The 23,391-nt window shown below is 42.8% G+C and overlaps 1 protein-coding gene across 1 annotated transcript; it reads left to right on the top strand.

The window, feature by feature from the left end:
* Positions 1–1,906: 1,906 nt before the first annotated feature.
* Positions 1,907–22,548, top strand: LOC120226052 (zinc finger protein 420-like). The gene is made up of 7 exons (XM_039224247.1): positions 1,907–2,457; positions 7,401–7,476; positions 9,490–9,534; positions 14,208–14,334; positions 14,847–14,942; positions 19,131–19,524; positions 19,606–22,548. Exons 2-7 carry the CDS (start codon positions 7,462–7,464, stop codon positions 21,779–21,781), a joined length of 2,853 nt encoding a protein of 950 aa, XP_039080178.1. The 5' UTR covers positions 1,907–2,457; positions 7,401–7,461; the 3' UTR covers positions 21,782–22,548.
* The last annotated feature ends 843 nt before the right edge of the window (positions 22,549–23,391 follow it).

Raw genomic sequence — 23,391 nt, 5'->3', positions numbered from 1 at the left:
TACAAACACTGCCATTTCCTTGCTGTGACTGCCATCCAGAGAGGCCGCTGTGGCTCCCGGCACCTGGGATCCCCCAAGACCCCCAGGACCCCCGAACCGAAGGGCCAACCGGCCGCTAAGAACTTCTTTGTCTCTGTTTGTCTAGTTTGTCTGTCTGTCTGGTTCATATTCTGGTCCAGGGACAATTCGGTATCTGGAAGTGGTCAATTACAGTCAGGCAGTTGCGCCACAGGACCGTGACCACGGGGGGTCCTGTGAAGACGTTTCAGGCCCCCATCGGTAACGGGGTTCAAGGCCCCATTGGTAAAGGGGGTTCGAGGCCCCCCATTTGTAAAGGGGATGGAGCGCCCCCATTTGTACCTTGGAAAAAGACGGAGCGGGTCGCTACCGCGAACCGGCGTGAGGCCGGCATCTTACTTTCTGTTTCTCCTCCGATCCAGCGGGGGAATCTGTTGTCTAGCCTTCTGTGTCTCTCTGTGGTTCTCGGTTTTATCTGTTGGTGTCTATTACCTTGTGACTGAGACTGATGCTATGGGACAGACTTCATCCAAACCCCTAGACTTAATGTTAGCCCATTTTGGAGAGGTTTAAAAAAAAAAAAAAAAAAGCACATAACCTCTCAGTGTTTGCCAGGATGTCCAACGAACATTGTGGTTTGGGCCGATCTGATTGATAACCCACCCCCATATATTAAAAGTTTCTTGCCTCCACAGAAACCTGACATCTTGGCGGTGGCTGAAAAGCACCCGCCCACCCAGGCTTCGGAGCCGCCAAAAAAGGAAACTAAACCCTCTGCGCCGCTGTACCCTTTCTTACAGGGCAGAACGAAGGAAAGCTTAATTTCTCCCCCTCCTTACCAACCCCCTCCACAGGACCCAGCAGGAGGGGCAAGGTCGCCACCCGAACCATTGGTGGCCCTGGGTCGGCGGAAATGGGCCCCGCCCGAGGGACCCGGAGCCTCGCGAAGCAACGCCTGAGGGGCCGGACTCTATTGTCCCGTCCCTGAGGGCCACGGCCCCCCTCCCCCGCCGTGCCCCCCGCTGATGATCGGGGCAACCAGCCCCACCGTTACTGTTCCTTCGCCACGAGTGATTTATACAATTAGAGATCTCAGAACACTCCGTTCTCGGAGAATCCCCGCGCCCTTATTAACATACTAAAAACTGTTCTGTTCACTCATCAGCCCACTGTAGGTCACACCGAAATTGATCAGGCTCGAATTGATGCTGAACTTCCCCGAGCACGGCCGGATTGGGACTACAACTCGGTTAGAGATAAGGAAAGTCTCTTAGTCTACCGCCAGACTGTTGGCAAGTCTCAAGGCTGCGGCTCACAAGCCTTCAAGGTCAGTCAGGGATCAAAGGAAAGCCCGCAGCATTCCTTGAGAGAATAATAAAGGCATTCCGCCAGTACACCCCTATGGATGCTGAGGCTCAGGCAAACTTGGCTGCGGTGGCCATGGCTTTTATTAATCAGTCTGCTCCCGACACTCAGAGAAAACTTCAGAAATTAGATCGTCTATGGGAAAAGAGACTCTAAGATCTAGTGGTCGTGGCAGAAAGGATATATAGCAACAGGGAAAGTGCAGAGGACAAACAAGTAAGAGCTGAAAAGAGACAAAACCAGGGTCTAGCTAAGATACTACTCGCGGCAACTGCGGAACCGGAGGACAGAAAAAAAAAAAAACCCGCCTCAGGCAGTTGGCCTCAGAAAAAGAAAGTAAGAAAAACTCTCAGCGGTTGGAAGGGCGCCCCCCACTTAGGCAAAAATCAATGCGCCTACTGCAAGGAAGCAGGACATTGGGCCAAAAAAAATACCTCTAGGGAGCGCGCAATAGGGACGTCAGGGCTTGAGGACCGCCCCTCCGGGCCCCAAGCTGGCCGCCTGCACCCCCGCCACTCCCACCTCCCCCGAGCCATGCGCCCGCCCGGGCAAGGTCTCCGGGGCCGTCCCCGCCCAACCCGCGGCCTCCACGCAGCGCACTCACCGGTCGCCGACCACCACGCACTTGATGGTCGGCCTGAGACGCCGCTGACACCAGATGTGGGGATTCAACCTGGGCTCCAGCAGTTCCCGTCAGCGAGGGCTAAAACTGGGTGGCATGGGGGACCGGCTGCGGCGCGGGCACCCGTCAGTACTCCTGGGAGGCCTAGGTGGCCTTCTTGCTGTCCACGGGCACCCTCGGCCCCACGGTGGCGCTAGACTTCTTGGGCGGCAGCACGGCCTGTATATTGGGCCGGACGCCTCCCTGGGCGATCGTCACACCGCCCAACAGCTTGTTGAGCTCCTCGTCGTTGGGGATGGCCAGCTCCGGAATCTCCGCTGTAAAGTAATGGTCCTTGATGAAGAGGGATGCCTACCAAGGGGCTGAGGAACCGCCGCCCACCAAGCGTTCCCAACCAAACATAAGACTGTCCAGATCGTGGCCAAGAAACTCCTAAAAGACATCTTCACAAGGTATGGCTTTCCTCAGATGATAGGGTAAGACAAGGACCTGCATTTATGTCCAAGTTCAGCCAGAATTTAGCCACGACCCTGGGGATTAATTGGAAATTATATTGTGCATACAGATGCCAGAGTTCAGGACGGGTAAAAAGGATAAATAGAACCCTAAAAGAGACCTTAACTAAATTAACCTTGGAGACTGGCGGGAGACCGGGTGGCTCTCCTCCCCTTTGCACTGTATAGGGTGTGCAACTCCCCCTACCAGATGGGATTAACTCCTTTTGAAATCATGTTTGGGATGACCCCTCCCATCATTCCCAACCTCCAAGCACAGGCGATTAAGGAGTTTGAAGATCAGCGTCTACTGAAAGACTTAAGAAAAGTTCGGTGGGCTCAAAAAGATGTCTGGCCTAAATTGTATGCCCTCTATCCAGATAGAATACATGATTACTAAACATAGGTTTGAGTTTTCAGCTTCCTATTGCAGAAGAAGTAAGACTATTTAGATCTTTTGGGGGGAAAAATGGCTTATGCTTAATTGGTTCCTAAATTTACCGTTAAAAAAAAATTCTAGTGTAAACACCTCTCAATTGATTACTAAGTCTTCAATTGGAGACTAAAGTTTTCCAAGTTAAAATTCTGCTAAGTGTACTTAAGACTGATTTAAAAAAAAAAAATCAATCTTGTATGTAGGAAACTGAGAGATACATTTAAAAAATGTAAGAAATAAAAATATATTTTTGTTGAGAATAAAAAAAGTAAATTTGTCCTAAATAAGACTGGTTACTTAGAAAAAAAATAGTTTTGAGACAAAGTTTAAAGGCACAGGAAAAGGTAAAAGATCCGTGAAAAGAAATCTTTCAAAAAGAATTCTATGTGTACTCAGGATAGACTAAGGTTAAGATGAATGGAATTTGAAAAGTACACTGGTCAAAAGACAAAGTTTTCTTAGATTGTAAATCTGCTTTGATAAGACAATGTAAACAAAAGTTTTCTCCTTAGTTTACCAAGAAAACCAAAGCTTTAGGTTTCATCTTTATCAGGTCTTTGATTGCTTAGTTAAAGCTTCTCAATGAAAAAGGAGCTAGGTTTTGCTAACAACTATATTATGGTATACATACGCCTTTAGGATCTTTTATTCCCACTTTAGTTGAATAAAAAAAGTTATAAGATTTTTATGATCTGTAATCCTATATAGGATGCGCTTTGTAACTTCCTAAGGTTTTAACAAACTTCCCAGGACTTGAATAATAAAAAAAGTCTTTTGACCAATTAGGCCCTTTTATTTGAGATGCTAAATTACTTGGAAAAGCACTGTGTACAACCATAAACTTTAGGTTGTATTGCATGGGTAAATGCTATAACTGCCCAAATATATCTGCAAATCCTAAAGTTTTAATGTTTTGGTATAAGGTTATCACGTAATATTCTGATTACTTAAAACATTATATGTCACAAAAATAACTTAATTTGTTTGTCAATTGCGTCATACTGAACTCTCATTAAAACTTTAACAATGTCCATCTGAGATTTTGTTATTTAAATAAATTGCTTGCCTTCATGCAAGAACGTCTGGGGGCAATACAACTCATGATTGGGACCTGACCTCTTCAAATTCACAAGAGAAGGGGGGAATGAAGAGCCTAAGTAACGTCGTTTTGAGATGAAGGCCTGCATTAAAAGCAACCTCGGGCTGCACAAAGCAGCAGTTTCAGGAAAAACCGCAGATTGCTCAAGGCCGAAACCACTCTCAGATCAGCCAATCAGAGGAGGTTAAAAACATTCCTGAGGCCTGAGACAAGGGCTACTCCCCCTTGCCTAACTCACGTCATAATTGGTCATTTTCAAAGGAGTCTCAAAAGGTCATAATTGGACTCCGCCAAAAGTAACGGACACCTCGCAGACACTGAATGGTCAAAACTGTTACCATGGGTGTTGTACAACTATGATTGGCGCTTATGTGATGATACTATATGTACAACGTGTGCACTGTAACACCCCCGTCCTTTACCCCATAAAAACCCTGCTCGCTATTGTTCGGGGCTGCACTCTGTTGCCGCTGCATCGGCTGGTGGGTGAGCCCCTGCTCGAGCTTGTAATAAAAACCCTTATGTACTTGCATCGGTTTCAGCTCCTTGGTGGTCTCTGGCAATTCGCGATTCGGGCACGACAAGAGAATGGGGGAGAAAGAGGAACAATAGCTTTCCTGCTTTGCCAGGCTGAGGAGGCTGAGGCAGGTTAGGGCCTTCAGAACTACAAAGTCACCCAGAGGAAGGGCTGGGGGTTTGTAGGGAAATAAGGATCCACCTGGTTTGGACAGGAATCCTTTCTGCTGCCAGCCTTGTTCATTGGGTGTCCTGAGTGCTACTAATTTCCTCATTTTAAAAAAAAAAAAAAAGCAAAACGGCGAAGAGGACTGACTGAGTGGCTCAATCTGCTCAGCGTCCCACTTCTGCTCAGGTCGTCACGTCACAGTTCATGTGTTCCCGCCTTGCACTGGGCTCGCTGCCGTCTGCGTGGAGCCTGCTTGGGACCCTCTGCCCCTCTCCCTGCTCTTCCCCTGCTCTCGGATCCTCTCTGGGTCTCTCTTTGTCTATGTCTAAAGTAAATACACTTTAAAAAAAACTATCAAAAAAGGTGAAAATGGTAGGGGGCAGTTGCCCCAAACAGAAAAACAACGTTACTTCGTTTACCCTCAACCCATGCTATGTTTAAATGCAGTCATTTTTATTTTTATTCAACCTTACACTTTTAAGCGATTTCAATTTCAGTTACAAGGACAACCTGTAGTAAGACCACTTCGTATTATATTATGAACAACATCAATATTTACTAAAATAGCAACAAAACAAAACACAGAAAAACAAAAAAGTACACCCAAAAAACACAGGGCAACACCAAATTTCACTGAAAATCTAGAGCCATTCATATAGAATTTTCATATAATTCCGATGGGAGTATGAAAAAGTACATTTTAGGGGTGATTCCGTGGGCTCCGTTGGTTGGGCCCCCGACTTTGTCTCAGGTCATGATGTCGCAGTTGAGGAGCTGGACCCCCGTGTCAGGCTCTGTGCTCACAGCTCAGCTGAGCCTGCTTCACCTTCTGTGTCTCTCTCTCTGTGACTCCCCTGCGCATGCTCTCTCTGTCTCCCTCACTCTTCCTGTCTCTTTCTCAGAAATAACCATTAATTTTTTAAAGTACACCTATTTGGAAAGCTATTTAGCAGTGACTTAGGAAAATAAACTTTCTTACTGAAGGGCAGCAGTTTGTCACATCAAATTATGTCTCTTTGCATAAGGATTATTTTGACCTAACAAAGGAAAAGCTCTAAAAACCCAGGATAAGTTTTCTTTGTAAGAGACATTTGCATGTACAAGGGAAAGTTCCATTTGGAAGGGTGGCTCCCTCTGTGCAGCAGAAAGAGGGAGAATGTGTAAAACTCCAGAAACTCTGATCAGTGCAGACAGCATGTATTTTCTTTTTTTCTTTTTTTTTTATTTTTTATTTCTAGGAGAGAGAGAGAGAGAGAGCGTGGGCAGGGGAGGGTCAGAGAGAGAGGGAGTCACAGACTGAAACAGGCTCCAGGCTCTGAGCTGGCAGTCAGCACAGAGCCCGACGCGGGGCTCGAACCCACAAACCGCGAGATCGTGACCTAAGCGAAAGTCGGACGCTTAACCGACTAAGCCACCCAGTCGCCCCAGACAGCATGTATTTTCATCTGAGCAACGACCCGAGCCTTGGTTCCTGTGCTTTGCCTGGTCACCTCTCCAAATGCTTCCCAACAGGATCACCTGTGAAATGGACACAAAATGAGCAACAGGCAAAAGTCGATTAGAGTATGAGAGAGGGAGGTTGTAGGAAAGCCCTCCGTACAGAGAGGGGGCATTGGAGGGTGAGAACCTGAGACAATAGGCTAGAATCTTTGTGTTATGATGGTCAGGTGTCTCCCACCCTCGTTCTCTTCCCCCTTGTTGCTTTTCAATTGTTACACTTACTGCCTTCATGACTGTAGCTGCTGGGTTCTCCACGGCTACTTGTCTCATTTCCATTGTACGAGGGGTGGTCTAAGGCCATACAGTTCCTTGTGGGTCTTAGGTTTTATGGTCTACTACTAGTTTTTAGTTAGGCCTTTAGTCAAATTCCTGAGGGGAACCTGAGGGGCAGTAGGTGGTGACTCTCACTTTCTTAAGTGAAATCTTACACCTGAGGGGGTTTTGCTGGGATCAGACACTCCCAGCATTGTTCCAAAATGTGTTTTTCCCCATCCAGTGACCTCAGGTCCTATTCTTTCCCTTTCTGCCTACTGAATCCTATTGTTTTGTATCCTAATTCTAAGTGAGGCCCAGGGTTAGGCAGGAAGGCTTCCCATTAATTTATGAGAGTTGAGAGGTGTTGGGGCGGCTCATTGGGTTAAGCGTCCGACTTCGGCTCAGGTCATGATCTCACAGTTCCTGAGTTTGAGTCCCATGTCAGGCTCTGTGTTGACAGCTAGCTCGGGGCTTGGAGCTTGTTTCGGATTCTGTCTCTCTCTCTCTCAGACCTTCCCCTGCTCACGTGTCTCTGTCAGAAATAAATAATACAGTAAAAAATCATAAAAAATTTCATTATTGTAAAATGTTTTTTAAAAATTATGAGAGTTGAGTGCAGGCTTTTGCTCTAGGAGAGGTAACAGGTCTCCTGTACAGGACTTGGGGAGGGTCAGGTCCATGTAGCACACGTTTTCTAGGCTCAAGCAGAATTTGTGGGCCTCTGAGGGAAGGGAGGCCCCTGGAAGCAGAGAAGGGAAACCCAGGGATAGGTCTCCAAGCAGGAGCTCACAGTTTGTGAACAGCTTCTGACACAAAGGACTAGGAATTTGGGCTTTCTCTGCATTTCAAATTCCTGCCTGTAGGCAAGCAGTTTACTGGGGAAGAGGCTGTGTTTGTGGCTTCACAGACATTTTCTCCTACTTCAGCTGGGATTTCCCCATAAACATCTTCTGAGAAGAAAATCTGGAGGAGAAGGTGAAAGAAGAAATGGCTAGTTCTCAGGTAAGTCCTGTGGGCCTGACCGGAGGCCCTGTTGTCTTTCTGGGGAAATTCCATGCACGTAGGAATCGCAGGGCACCTGGGTGACTCAGCCAGTTGAGCAACAGACTTTTGATTTGAGTTCAGGCCATGATCCCCGGGACCTGTGTTCCAGCCTTGAGTCGGTGTTAAGATTCTCCCTCCCTTTCTCTGTCCCTCTTCCCTCAGTCTGCATTCTCTTCTCCCTCTCTCTACTTATCTCTCTCTGTGTTTCCCTCCTACCCCCCTCCCTCCTTCTGCCTTCTTCTCCTCTCTCTAAAAGTGTGATCTTATCTCCTCAATGAGGACAGAAAACACTAAGACAACGTGGCTATATGAGTACCTGACAACTTCCCTCTTGACCTTGTAATAAGAGACACTAGGTGAGACTACACATTGTGTGTTACCATACATGGAAGACAAAGAAGTCAAAAATTATAAAAACTATGCCACGTGGTGTTCAGGGCTCAGTTCCTTGGGTAGGAGCCCAACTGAGTGGTGCTGGCTGGCATAAAAGTGTTTTGTTGTGGAAATTTGGTCTGGAAGAACCAAGCAACACCCAGCAGATCTTGGAAGGGAGGGGGTTTATTGTAAACCAGGGGCTCAGAGATCATTCTCCAGAGGGCTGAGCCCAGAGCTTCAGCAGAGGGAGGAATTTACAGCCTCTTACTTCCGCATTCCTCGTTTCTGCTTGAGACGAGCAGTGTGGGAAGAAGAGCCCAGAGGAGGGAGCCTTTGATCAGGGACAGGTATTTCCTTACCAGTCCTGCCTGCCATCTTATAAGAGATTTTTCCCTATCAGTTTCCTGCAAAGAAAAGCCTTGGTGTGAGAATCCTGCCACAAAAGAAATTAAAAAAAAAAAAAAAAGCCAGTGATTTTGTTTTTAGTTCTGATGGTTCTGCTTTATGTTTTCACCTAATTTTTACCTTCTCAGAAATTATACTCAAAGTAGGTGGTTAGGACACTCCTTCCCTGTGTCCCAGAGACTCGTCTCCCTTCTCTCCAACCTGGCTTCCAGCAGGGCATCAACACTTGTCACTTTCAGTTAAAGTCCTGCAAGTATTGAAAATATTCCCTTCGAGACAGATCCTGGAGTTGAGTTGGGGAGGGGTGTTGAGTCCAAGTTTCCTGTTGCTGACGGGGTCTGGTCCTAGGATAGCAGTCAAGGAAACAGTTCCCATTTAGGCCTGATCTCAATGCTCTCTCTGCTCTGGGTACAGTAGGTACGAAAATGCACAAATACATAAGATGGAAACAAAGACAGAATAACCTGCTCATCAGGATGTGGAAAAGATACTTCAAAATATTCTCATATCACAAGACATGGAAAGTATACGTGTTTGAAGTCTGTAAAAATGCACTGTATCCTCAAAGTTGTTTCTCTTCTGACTTTCTGTTTGGGGGTCACCAGAACACAGCTGTGGTCCTGTGTTGTGAGGTGTGCCTCAGGCACTGAGATCGCTTTGATTCCTTATAGCTGACTTTATCTTCTTTTACTTGGCTTTGTGCTGCCAGATTTCTCCCCTATAAAATGCATGTTTTCTTTCTTATCAGTTGAAATGATTTTAGGCAGATTCCCTGAGCGAGATCCAGACACCATCATATTTAAAATGGAAACTTCTTTCTTCCAGTTTCTCATTCCCTGTGTGTGTGTGTGTTTACTAATTAGAGACAGAGAAAGTGGGAGCAGTGAAGTTGTAGAGAGAGTGCATGAAACCCAAGCAGGCTCCACAGGGTCATTGCAGAACCTCATTTGGGGCAAGAACTCACAAAACCATGAGACTCTGACCTGAAGTGAAATCAAGAGTCAGATGCTTAAATGACTGAGCACCCAGGCAGCCCTTGCAGTTTCTGATGAAGAGAACAAAGGCAAAAGAAATGTAGATATCATTAAATTTTTGTACAACTTGGAACCCTGTGAGAAATACTTGAGACTGGCAGAGGAAGATATTCATCAAGATATTTACAACTGCTTTATTGTTAATGCTTTTCTACAGGCAAAAAGCAAGCTTAGCTGGACAGTAGCCAGACTCCAGGATCCAGTGAGTGTCTTTTACCTATGACAAACCTTTGGAAACTTGCATTACTACTCCTCAACTTAAAGTATATAATCACTGGCTCCTCACCATCACACTGCAGCTCATTCTTTCCACATATCCTGTCCCTGTGCTTTAATAAGATCAGCGTCGTTTACCAAAAAGGCCTCAGGAATACTTTCTTGAGCCTTTATTTATGCCTACCCCACATCATATCAGTTTCTATTGGGCAGTGAAGGCCCTCATCTTGTGTAGTTCACTGCATAGTCATGACGCAGACATACTGTTCTGTGCACTTCTTTCTGTTTTCAGAAAGAGAAGGATCACATAATTCACATATTTGAGCATCTGAAAATCCCAAAGTACCATAGGGCACAAATGATGATTGAAACAAGAGCTTTCAATGAGGGGCGCCTGGGTGAATCCGTCAGTTAAGTCTCCAATCGTGATTTTGGTGCAGATCATAATCTCGGGGTTCCTGAGATAGAGCCTCATGTCAGGCAGCATGCTGACCACCCGAGACCTTGTAGGATTCTCTCTCTCTCTCTCTCTCTCTCTCCGCCCCCCCGCACCCTTATCCTTTCTTAAAATAAATAAACACCAAATTTTTAGAAATGTTTGTTCATTTCTAAGAGACAGCGTGAGCAGAGAAAGGTCAGAGAGAGAAGGAGACACAGAATGTGAAACAGCCTGCAGACTCTGAGCTAGCTGTCAGCACAGAGCCCGACGTGGGGCTCAAACCCACACACCATTAGATCATGAACTGAGCCGAGTCGGAGGCCCAACCGACTGAGCAACCCAGGCACCCCAACACTTGATTTTTGAATAAGGCCTTCAAGGTGCCTGCGTGGCTCAGTTGTTTAAGTATCTGACTCAACTCAGGTCACAATCTCAGGCTTCATGATGTCGAGTCCCACAACTCACTCACTTTCTCTCTGTCTCTGCCCCTCGTGGGTTGCTCTCTCTCTCTCTCTCTCTCCCCACCTTCCCTCACTCGTGCCCTCTCTCTCAATAAAAAATGAATGTGTTATACTATTAAAAATGATAAAATAAAAAGATTTCCAAGAAATATGATGTTATGGGATCATTGAGTTATAGAGTCAAGAAACAAGTCTTAAGTTACTGTTTGATACAAGATGGGTAATTTATTGAAGTAGCACAGGGCCAGGCCCCGTGGGCAGAAAGAACGGTACTTTGGCTGCATGAAGCTTATAAGTTCACAGGGGAAGGTAGATGCACAAAGTGTTCAATCACAAATGTTTCTGTAGATTGCTACTTTTATAAAGACTTCCGCACGACTTCTCTGCTGCTTATCTTTCAGTTCAATATTAACAATTCACGACTTCTCTGCTGCTTATCTTTCAGTTCAATATTAACAATTGGTGAGTCCTATCAGCGGTCATGAGACCCTTTTCATATGCAGTATCCAGGGCCCACTGTGTGCCTCAGTCACAGCCTGGAGCCTACTTGGTATTATTTTTCTCCCTCTCTCTGCCTCTCCCCCTATTACAACATACTTGCCCATGCTCTCTCTAACAATATAAATAAACATTTAAAAAAAGAAGAAGAAGCACCAGCAGCAGAATGCAGGAAGCAGTCTTTATTTGATGCTTACGAAAACTATGTAGGCTCTAGGTCATAGGTCAGGCTTCTGTGGTGACGGTGAACATATTTCGATTTGTATCCCTCATTATAGTAGACTCAGAAATAAAAACTGTTATATTCATATCATTTATGTGTTTGTGTTGATAGTGTAAGGAAAAGACCTAAGCATCTTTTTCTACAGCTAGATTGAGGACTTTCATGACATCAAAATGTTTTTGTTTGGTTGGTTTTTTTATTTTTTTGAGAGAGACGGGAGGGAAGAGAAAGAGCAGGAGAGAGAGAATCCCAAACAGGCTCTACGCTGACAGTGTAGACGGGTGGGGCTTGAACTAAGAAACCTTGAGATCATGACCAGGCCTGAAATCAAAAGTTGGACACCTAACTGGCTAAGCCACCCATACACTGCTCATTAAAACTATTTCTTACTCACCCTGATAATTTTCTATTCTATTACTTTTAATGTTATATAACTACTTTCAAAACGTATGCATGTGTACATGGAATGTATACAGGAAGATCAGTATTTGTGTGCATACCTTCTTCTATCCATCATTCTTCTCAGGATTGATACCTGCTGTGAACATTGATTTAAGGTCCCTTCTATATATTGACCTGTGTGTCATTTTTGATCAACTCTGGGTCAGTTAACCTGAGTTAAAACTTGATCTTTACCATGTACTGGATGCTTGGCAAAATATTCACTAAAATAGAATAATGTTTTTCTTCTGTTAGATTGTTATTATTTATTTTCCATGAATTTATGGGAGACTTTTAATATTATCAACTAACCAGGAAATGGTTGGAAAGGCTTGTTGCCACCTTTCTCAGTATTCTAGTAGAACCTATAAAATTTTTTTTTATGTTTTACTTATTTCTGAGAGATAGAGACAATGTGAGCAAGGGAGGGACAGAGAGAAGGAGATACAGGATCTGAAGCAGGCGCCAGGCTCTGAGCTAGCTGTCAGCACAGAGCCAGACGCGGGGCTCAAACTCACAAACTGTGAAATCATGACCTGTGCCGAAGTCGGACGCTTAACCGACTGAGCCACCCTGGAGCCTGTAGTAGAACCTGTAATTTCTATGAAACCCATTCAGTTCCACGTCCTCCAAGAGTTCCTGCCTTTGAGTTCTACTTCTTCGTATTGAAATATGTATCCCTTGGCCCATAGACTAATGCCTTGTTAGAAATGCAGACACCTCCCCCATCCAAGATGTCCCGAACAGTATCTGCATTTAACTGGATCTCCAACGCACTGTTGTGAATTCTAATTCATATTACAACATGCTAAGTATATTTGGAACCCACCAAAACTTTCCCTTAAGAAATAGACACCACATGTACTAAATGTTGTACTACAGCATTCAAAAATGTCTATGCATGGGGCGCCTGGGTGGCTTATCGGTTAAGTGTCCGACTTTCACTTAGGTCATGATCTCGTGGTTCGTGGGTTCGAGCCCCGGGTCGGGCTGTGCTGACTACCAGCTCAGAGCCTGGAGCCTGTTTCAGAGTCTGTGACTCCCTCTCTCTCTGACCCTTCCCTGTTCACGCTGTTTCTCTCTCTCTCTCTCTCCTAGAAATAAATAAAAAGATTTTTTAAAAATTCAAAAATGTCTATGCATTGGGGGCTGGGGGGCTCAGTCAGGTGAGCCTCCGACTTCAGCTCAGGTCATGATCTCACAGTTTGTAGGTTCGAGCCCCGTGTTGGGCTCTGTGCTAACAGTTCAGAGCTTGGAGATTGTTTTGGATTCTGTGTCTCCCTCTATCTCTGCTCCTCCCCCATGCATGCTCTCGCTCTGTCCCTCAAAAATAACATATAAAGTTTAAAAATCATTTTTTAATGTGTTTACCTGTGTTGATGCCTTCATTTTACAAATTCTCTTGAATAAACACAATATCTATAACGGTCATACCTCAAAGTTAAAGAATATATTATGGCATGATAGTCTGTTACAAATTTTCTTACTGCAGAAAGCAAGACACTCCTCTAGCCCAGAACCAGTTCTCCTAATATAACTGAGCTAACAAGAGTTTAGTCCTTGGTGAATCACAAAAAACTATACCAGGTGGGGATATCAGACAAGGAATTTGGATTTATAGGAAATAAGGTGATCACAGGGAAAAGCTTCGAAAGCAGAGACTGAGGAGGAAGGGGCAATCATTTGCTTTTTTTTTTTTTAAGTTTATTTATTCAAATACAGAGAGAGCAGAGGACAAGCAGAGGAAGAGGGAGAAAGAGAACTTCAGGCTGACTCTGCACTGAGCTCAATGTGGGGCTCAAACTCACGAAGTGTAAGACCATGACCTGAGCTGAAACCAAGAGTCAGGGGCTTAACTGTCTGAGCCACCCAGGTGCTCCGGAATGGTTTCCTTTTATTTAGGGATAGGGTGGATATTTAGAAAGGGGAGGCTGAGGATAAGTTGCACATGAACCTTAAGAAAACAGTTCTATACATTCTCTGTACGTTACACAGTAAATGACATTCGTGCTCCTCCATGGGTGGAGATTTTAGTATTATGACGAGTTAAAAGGGTGGCTCAGTCCCTTGAGCTTCCGCCTCTTGATTTTGGCTCAAGTCATGATCTCACAGTCTTGAGATTAAGCCCCAAGTCAAGGTCCTTGGTGATGATGGAACCTGGTTGGAATTCTTATCTCTACCCCACCCATACTTGTGCTCTCTCTTTGAGGAAAGAAACATTTTGAGAAATACATAATGGAGATAAAGGTAACTGTCCTCATTCCATGTTTACCCTAAAAAGTTCATCTGCATAGATGGGAGTCAGGGGTTAAACTCAATTTGAGCCAATTCAAGGTCTTCCTCAGGGCAGTCATTACCTTCTGTTGGATACTTTCTGTTTCCACCACAGGACACTGTGCCCATAGGCTGTTTTGCCTGAAGTAGGAGAGAGGTGTACATAAGAATAGTAAGTAACATGAGGGACTAAGGTCAGTGAGCACATGCAGGTAAGCAGTGAAGGTTCTGTCGTGGGGTTCACCCGGTGACATTAACTTCTCTCATAGGTACCATTATGACCTCCTCATGTGTCCACTTGGTAACTGTGGTGTTTGTTGCAGGGACTGCTGACCTTCAGGGATGTGGCCGTAGAATTCTCTCAGGAGGAGTGGGGATGCCTGAGCCACAGTCAGCGGGATCTGTACAGGGATGTGATGTTAGAGAACTATGGACACCTCCTCTTCTTGGGTGAGGATAACTCCCTCCAGTTTTCCCATCCATACTCAAGGTTTTATTCCTTGTTTGATGACTGTCTCTAGGAACCTTCCTCTTTGCATGACTGGGATTCAAATCGCTACAGTAAGGGAAAGATGTAGGGGTTTGTAGATGCAGAGAAAAATCTTCACGATTTTTCCTTTCAGGTGAGTGTTCTCTTCCCTAGAGTAACATCATCATTTTTTAGATTAACGGCAATTCTAACTGGCCTTTCTTAAATGGCAATTCAATTGAGTGGCATAAAATGGTACTTCCTACTTCAATACCAATTTGTATTGATTATGGTAGTGGTAATACTTGGAAGTGGAGACCGAGCTGTGAACCTTTGGAAATCCCTCCTGTGTGTTCCAAAGAGGCTATTGGGCAACAGCATTTGCGAATGATTTTCCAGAATTCTAGAATGTCCTCTCTTCTCTACTGAGACCAATAGTGGGTTAAAAGGTAGAATCTGCAGCAATACTCTATCCCTTTGTTCTCACAAACAGGTTTTGTTGTGTCAAAGCCGGACCTGGTCATCTTTTTGGAACAAAAGAGGGAGCAATCGGATGTGAAGAGAAAGGAGACAGTAGGCTCCTACCCAGGTAGGTGGGAAGGAAGGAAGCAGATGACAGAGATGAGGTCGTAATGTGAAGGAGGAAGACAGACCTTAACATGTGGTTTGAGAAGCCCTTTTTGAATAGAAATTAGTTTGAGACACCTAGTTTCATGTCTCTCCCTCTCACAGAGGACATCTGCTTTCCAACACCTCACGCTCTTATATTCTCTATGGATTGTCCTTCACTTCCATTGAAGATCCTTCACAGCCACAGTGAGGGCCTCCCTCATCTCATTGGTTCTCCATTGCTTTGAGGGTTTAGGGAAATCTCTGTATTTCTGAGGAAGTCTATGTTAATTCATGTCTGCGTGTTCGCCTTGTGTGAGAAGTGTTTCAGGGTAGTGGTAGCTATATTGGGGTTTGATGCAGAAATCCTGGGAACACTGGGGACAGATATCACATGTTATCTGGTTGCTTTCCAATACTATGAAGGCTTTCATCTTAATCATACAAAATTGAGACCCACTAATTTCAGCAGATAATAAAGCACCTCCCTAAAATGAGAAAATCTCAACCTTTATTTCACTTCAGAAGTTCAGGCTTTAGGGAACATGGGTGGATCAGTTTTTGAAGCTTCTGACTTCAACTGAAGTCACGATCTCACAGTTAGTTAATTTGAGTCCCGCACAGGCCTCTGTGATGACAGCACCGAGCAACTTGGGAATTCTGTCTCCCTCTCTCTCTCTGCTCCTCCCGTACTTAGTCTTATCTCTCTCTCAAATACAAATAAACTTTCAAAAGTAAGAGGAGTTCATTTTGTGTATTATTAACTAAAATAAGATATTTACACTGCATGTGTTCCATTCCTCACTGGCGAAGGAATTAAAGCACCTATGATGTTGCCAGCATTCCTGCATCAATTAATACCATAGGGGTGATACAACATTTAGAATTTAAAACTCACAGCCCATAATAAAGTTTCAATTGTTACATTATGTCTTAATACTTGAATCATTTTAGAATTTTTCATGTATACTATGAAGTTGATGTGACTTTGTTATATATGTTTTCACTTTCTGAGTAGTTGTGTATGAGATGACGTTATGATTTATTACATTAAAATTTTTTTTAGTATTTAATTTATTTTTGAGAGAGAGATAGAGACAGCATGAGCAGGGGAGGGTCGAAGACAGAGGGAGACACAGAATCTGAAACAGACTCCAGTCTCTGAGCTAGTTGTCAGCACAGAGCCCGATGCGGGGCTTGAACCCACGAATCGTGAGATCATGAGTCGATCTGAAGTCGGATGCTTAGCCGACTGAGCCACCCAGGCGCCCCTACATTAAAATTTTTAAAAAATTTTTTAATATCTATTTTCGTGAGAGAGAGAGAGTGAGAAGGAGAGGGCAGAGACAAAAGGCGACACAGAATCTGAGGCATGCTCCAGACTCAGAGGTATCTACACAGAGTCTGACATGGAGCTCAAACCCACAAATTGTAGGATCATGACCTGAGTCTGTCTGATGCTCAACTGACTTAGTCACCCAGGTGTCCCTTGATCAGTAGTTCTGAAATGACAGGGGCATGTGCTTTATAACAAATGAAGGTGATGGTTAGTAAAATTTCTGTATATAGAGAAAAGTTTCAATTGTAAATGAAATTTTACTTCAGGAAAATTGAATCACTCTTTTTTCTACTTTTCTCAGAATGTATCTGAATTCAATCCCAGAGATTTTTTTAATAATGTGCTTGCTATTTACAATACTGCCAGTGCTTGTTTACTCAGAAATAAAAGATTTGGAGGAACATGAGTGGCTTAGAGGGTTGAACATGTGACTCTTGAATTCAGTTCAGGCATGATCTCACGGTCTGTGAGTTGTAATCTGGATCCTGCTCTGCACTGACAGCATGGAGCCTGTTTGGGATTTTCTCCCTCTCTCTCTGCCTCTTACTTTCTCTTTCTCTCTCTGTCTACTTCTCTGTTACCCTGTCTCTCTTACAATAACTTTAAAGAAAACTTAAAGGAAATGTTTTTGATTGCTCGATTCTGAAGAATGGATTACACTCTTAAAATTTATGTGATTGGAAAGATCTATTAACATAACACACTTTTAATGTCTTTTCACTGCTTCATTCATAAGAGTTTTCATTAGAGGTTTCCATGGTTGGTGTTTTTTTTTTTTTCTTAATGTTCACTTATTTTTGAGAGAGACAGAGTGTGAGTAGGGGAAGGGCAGAGAGAGAGACAGACACAGAATCCGAAGCAGGCTCCTGTCTCTAAGCTGTCAGCACAGAGCCTGACGCCGACTCAAACTCATGAACCGGTGAGATCATGACCTGAGCCGAAGTTGGACACTTAACCGACGGAGCCACCCAGGTGCCCCTCCATGGTTGGTTTTAATTAATATACTTCACACTTTACTGTCATGCCAATAATTCGAAATGCTCCATTTCTTTTATGTGTATACAGTGACAGTTTAATATTATAGCTACATAGGGGCGTCAGGGTGGCTCAGTTGTTTAACTGTCTGGCTCTTGATTTAGGCTTAGGTCATGGTCTCACAGTTTGTGAGTTTATGCCCTGTGTCCAGCTCTGTGCCAACAGTGGATATAATGGTTTGTTATACCTTTAAGTTATTTTAAGTAATCTCTAAGGAAACCACAATGAAAATATGTACACTATATTCACCAATAAACAGATAAAACAATTAATTCTATTCTGACAACACACAGAGATGAAACAATATTCACTGACCACTAACCAAGGAAAGAAATAACACAGGATGATTCACAAAGTATGCAAGGGTAATATTTCTAGAGACAAATACTAAGATAATCGTATTGGAAGAGGGCATAAAGGTGATTCATATTTGAGTTACACTCACATTGTCAAAAAATGTAATGAGCTGAAAATTGTCACCCTCTCCGAAAATACACAGGTAAAAACAAAACCACACCTAAAGCTGAAGTTGAAAAATAATGTAGTGGAAAAATCCATACTAAAGGAACCACATTATTATCGAATTGCAAAATCAGAATAAGTCAAACTATAACCCAAAAGTTCTACATAAAAATGGTGAATTATGTAAAGGAATGTTACTATACATTTATTTTTTCTTTTGGGAGAGAGAGAGCACCAGGGGAGGAGGAAGAGAGAGAGAGGGAGGGAGACAGAGAATCCCAAGCATGTTCTACTCTGTCACCACACAGCCCAATGCAGGGCTCGAAGTCCTAAAATGTGAGATGATGACCTGAGGTGAAATCAACAGTCAGACTCAACCAACTAAAACAGCACCCAGGAGTCCCTGTGTATCTAAGGGACTCAAAGGAGTCCCTTTGTTTCCTTTTTAAAAATATTTAATGTTTATTTATTTATATTTGAGAAGGAGAGACAGAGTCTGAACATGGGAGGGGCAGAGAGAAAGGGAGTCACAGAATCTGAAGCAGATTCCAGCCTCCGAGCTATCAGCACCCATTCTGACAAGGGATTCCAACTACTGACCGAGAAATCATGGCCTGAACTGAAGCTGGACACTGAACGTACTGAACCACCTAGGTCACCTGTAGATATAATACTGAATTCTGAGTGTGCACTCAGGAAAAAACGGAACATTTTGAATTAGTGCCATGTCTTCATGGACAGTAAAATTGTAAAGTATATTCATTAATATACACCATGGAAATCTCTAATGAAAACCTTGATGTATTAAGCACTTAAAAGACATTATAACACAGAATTTCAGGGTATTACCCATTTTTCAGAATCAAGCAAGTAAGAAACTTTCATTCCTTTTAAGGTTTTTTTCCCCCCATGCATTTTGAGAGTTGGAGAGTTAGAGAGTGGAGGAGGAGCAAAGAGAGAGGAGAGAATTCCAAGGAGGTTCCACACTGTCAGTGCCGAACAGGATGTGGGGTGGAACTCCTTAACTATAAGATGATGACCTGAACTGAAAGCAAGAGTCAGATGCTCAACCCTCTCAGCCACACAGGCACCCCAAAACCTCTTATTTCTAAATAAATAAATGCCATCAAAGTTGTAACAAATGCCAACAATATCATGATAAAAAATAGTTGGAATTAAATACAGATATAATCTGAGTGATGTAGAAAAACTAATGATTCATTTTTCCTAAGTTAAAGTTCTCTGATTTCAATTTTGTGTGTCAGAAATTGTTATTGTATTCACCTGACAGTAGTATTTGGAATGATTTTTCTTGTATTCATTACCTTTCAGCAGTGTCTTCAAATGGCCCTCAGAGCCTCCTTCCAAAGATGTGCAGAGAAACTGCTTTCCAAAGAGTGTCAGTGGGTAGATGTAAAGAGAGCGTCATTGAGAATGGACTCTTAGTGATAGACGGGAACAGTGTTGGGGAGACAGAAGGGCATCAAAGATGTCATGAAGCACCTATGCACATGGAGACAAGGGTCCATTATAAGAGTCTCACTGCCCCAATCGGTGAAAGTTCTAAAGCATTTTGGGTAACGCCCATTTCGAAGTCCATTACTTCTGGAAAGCAGTATGTTTCTATAGGCAAAGGCTCAAATCAAGTGGTGAAACACACATATTTGCAGAACAAAAATTTTGAAAATCTGGTAAGTGACCTTGTCCATCTTGAAAACACACATTTGTACCATTTTGGCCATAGGATTTCATTGACCTTTCAGTCAAATATTTCTGAATATTAGAGATTTAAAACTGTAGGATAAAGTGGTAAGTGGCTTTCATTTGAAGGGTCCTTCTCTGAGCAATCGACCTTAAACCTTAACCACAGCATTTTCAATGAAAACAGAATTGCTTATTGCAGTGAATCTGAGACAATACTTAACCAGGGTTCAAATGTTATGAAACATCGAAGGACATGTTTGTCAGAGAACCATTATGAATCAAATAAATGTAAAGAAGTGTTTCATGAAAGCTCCAACCTTCTTATACATAAGAGTACACATTTGGGAGAAAATCCTTCAAAATATAATGATTGTGGGATAATTCCTAACCAGTCCTCTAATGATCATGATCATCAGAGGATTCATGTGGGAAAAAAGCTATCTACATGCAGTGAACTTGGGAACCTGCTTAGTGAGTCATCAAGGCTAAAGATAAATAAGACAATGCATACTGGAGAGAAAGAATACATTTGTAAGGATTGTGGCAGAGCCTTCAAATGGCACTCAGCACAAATTCAACATCAACGAGTGCATACTGGAGACAAACCTTACAAATGTGAAGAATGTAGTAAAACCTTTAATTATGGCTCATCAGTAAATGGACATAAACTAATCAGTACTGGCGAGAAACCTTACCAATGTAAAGAATGTGGCAAGGCCTTTAACTGGCCCTCAGCTCTTAATCAGCATCACAGAATCCATACTGGAGAGAAACCTTACCAATGTAAAGAATGTGGCAAGGCCTTTATCTGCCGCTCACTTCTTAATCAGCATCACAGAATCCATACTGGAGAGAAACGTTACCAATGTAAAGAATGTGGCAAGGCCTTTACCCACCGCTCAAACCTGAATGAACATCACAAAATTCATACTGGAGAGAAGCCTTACCAATGTAAAGTGTGTGGAAAGGCCTTTTCCCATTCTTCAAGCTTTACTGAACATCACAAAATCCATACTGGTGAGAAACCTTACCAATGTAAAGAATGTGGGAAGGCCTTTAACCGGCCCTCAGCTCTTAATAGACATCACAGAACCCATACTGGAGAGAAACCTTACCAATGTAAAGAATGTGGCAAGGCCTTTACCTGCCTCTCTGTTCTTAATCGACATCACAGAATCCATACGGGAGAGAAACCTTACCAGTGTAAAGAATGTGGCAAGGCCTTTATCTGCCACTCACTTCTTAATCAGCATCACAGAATCCATACGGGAGAGAGACCTTACCAATGTAAAGAATGTGGCAAGGCCTTTAAAAACCACTCAGCTCTTAATCAACATCACAGAATCCATACTGGAGAGAAACCTTACCAATGTCAAGAATGTGGCAAGGCCTTTAATAACCACTCAGCTCTTAATCAACATAATAAAATTCATACTGGAGAGAAACCTTACCAATGTACCAAATGTGGCAAGGCCTTTACGCACCGCTCAAACCTGAATGAACATCACAAAATTCATACTGGAGAGAAGCCTTACCAATGTAAAGTATGTGGCAAGGCCTTTTCTCACTCTTCAAACTTTACTGAACACCACAAAATCCATACTGGTGAGAAACCTTACCAATGTAAAGAATGTGGCAAGGCATTTACACATCGCTCATCCCTTATTCAACATAACAGAATCCATACCAGAGGGAAACTTTACCAGTGTAAAGAATGTGGCAAGGCATTTTCCCACAACGTAAACCTTACCAAACATCACAAAATCCATACTGGAGAAAAACCTCACCAATGTAAAGAATGTGGCAAGGCCTTTAACAGCCACTCAGGTCTGAGTCAACATCACAGAATCCATACTGGGGAGAAACCTTACAAGTGTAAAGAATGTGACAAGGCCTTTTACTGGTCCTCAGCCCTTAATCAACATAACAGAGTCCATACTGGAGAGAAACCTTACCAATGTAAAGTATGTGGCAAGGCCTTTTCCCACTCTTCAAACTTTACTGAACACCACAAAATCCATACTGGAGACAAACCTTACCAATGTAGAGAATGTGGAAAGACCTTTACCCAGCACACAAATCTATGTGCACATCAGAAAATTCATACTGGAGAGAAACCTTACCAATGTAAGGAATGTGGCAAGGCCTTTACGTACCGCTCGTACCTTATTCAACATCACAGAATCCATACTGGGGAGAAGCCTCACCAATGTAAACAATGCGGCAAGGCCTTTACCCAACGATCAAGCCTTACTCGACATCACGGAATTCATACTTGATGGAAACCACTGTAAAGAATGTTCTAAGGTCTTTCATCAGTCTTTATTCTTTATTCATTATCACAGAATTCATACTGGAGGAAATCTTCCAGACTTAAGGAATGTGAAAAACATTTTGTAGACAGCTCACCCCTTACTTCACAATGGAAAATGTAGAGAAAGTTGCAGGGTTTATGAGTGGAATTTGATCCTTAATCAATATCCTAAAGTACACAAGAGATGTAAATTCTACAGACATAATGAATGAGGAAAGGCCTTCATATTAAATGTACACGTTAGCAAGCACCAGAAACTTCTTCATAAAAGAAGGTACCTTGAAAGATTTAAATCTTTAGAAGGATATTTAACGGAATATCAAATGTCAACAAATGTCACAGAATTCACCTTGAAAAGTACTACGTCAGTCTCTACTCAGACACACGTCAAGATACTAATTATAAGGAATAAACAATATTAAACAGTGTATATGCCATTATGCCTCAAAAGATTAATTGGATCAGTTTTTCATAGGCACGTTAATTTCAGTCTGTGCTCTGTTTTTTTATCACCTCAACCCTATGTGACATTTGTGACTAGTAAACATTAATATATTTCTACTCTCGAATTACTTCCAAAATTCATTAATTCCCAGTGGGTTTTGAAAATTACATGGCTGATTGTTGATGCATGAAAGATATGACATGCCCTTCTTCAATAATTGTGACTCATGTGTCATTGTCATGGAAGATGAACAACATAATATACAATTTATAAAGAAACTTCATGGAGATGCTGCTTTTGGTGAAATCATTGGTGTAAGTTCTAATGTAATAGGTGTTCAGAACATCATTCTTTCCCTTGTATTAAAACTAAAATTCTTGAGATGATTGGGTGGTTCAGTCGGCTGAGTGTCCGACTTCAGCTCAGGTCATTATCTCATGGTTCATGTGTTTGAGCCCCGTGTCGGGCTCATTGCTGACAGCTCAGATTCTGGAGCCTCTTTCAGAGTCTATGTCTCCCTCTTTCTCTCTCTCTGCCCCTCCCCTGCTCACATACTGTCTTTCTCTCTGAAATAAATAAAGAATAATAATAAAAGCAAAACTCTTGTTGACTATTATAAATAAAATAATATCCCAAATGGTCTATAAGGAAAAAAGAGGTGGCAGGGTAGTGAAACACTAGTATACCTTCGCCATGGCAATAGTTAGAGAATGTCAGTTAATGTGGTTGAAATGATGGAATGCTCAGAGGGATTAGAAACAGCATGACAAACTCTTCCCCAAACTGTCATACGATTATACATATTTTACAAGAATGACCTCAGGCCTGGAAATTATGGATGTCTGTATTCCCATATCAACTTGTCAAATATTTGTGAAGGCTTGTCTTCTAGATTTAAACAGTGGTAATAGAGTGGACTTGAAATGCATGACTTTGTCTATGTGTGAACTTAAAATATTTAATTAATAAAACATAATTGATTTTAATGTGTTTACTGCTGGGAGCCGCCTGTCCTCTCTGGATGGGAGTGACAGCAAGAAAATGGCAGTGTTTGCACAGCTCCTACCATGAGAAATGAAAACTGGTATTTCTTTCTGCTACTATTGGCTCATGTTGGAAATGAGCATGCT

The sequence above is a fragment of the Hyaena hyaena genome, unplaced genomic scaffold, assembly GCF_003009895.1.
Source record: "Hyaena hyaena isolate Hyena2069 unplaced genomic scaffold, ASM300989v1 scaffold_1589, whole genome shotgun sequence".
NCBI classification, from domain to species: domain Eukaryota; kingdom Metazoa; phylum Chordata; class Mammalia; order Carnivora; family Hyaenidae; genus Hyaena; species Hyaena hyaena.
The sequence above is the reverse complement of the archived record's forward strand: the minus strand, read 5'-3'. Positions and strand labels throughout refer to the sequence as shown.

What these genes read in the sequence shown, in the direction of transcription:
- LOC120226052 (XM_039224247.1), top strand. An exon ending in TAGCCAGACTCCAGGATCCA is followed by an intron (nt 9,535 to 14,207) that starts GTGAGTGTCTTT and finishes TGTTTGTTGCAG; the next exon opens with GGACTGCTGACCTTCAGGGA. An exon ending in CATCTTGAAAACACACATTT is followed by an intron (nt 19,525 to 19,605) that starts GTACCATTTTGG and finishes TGTAGGATAAAG; the next exon opens with TGGTAAGTGGCTTTCATTTG.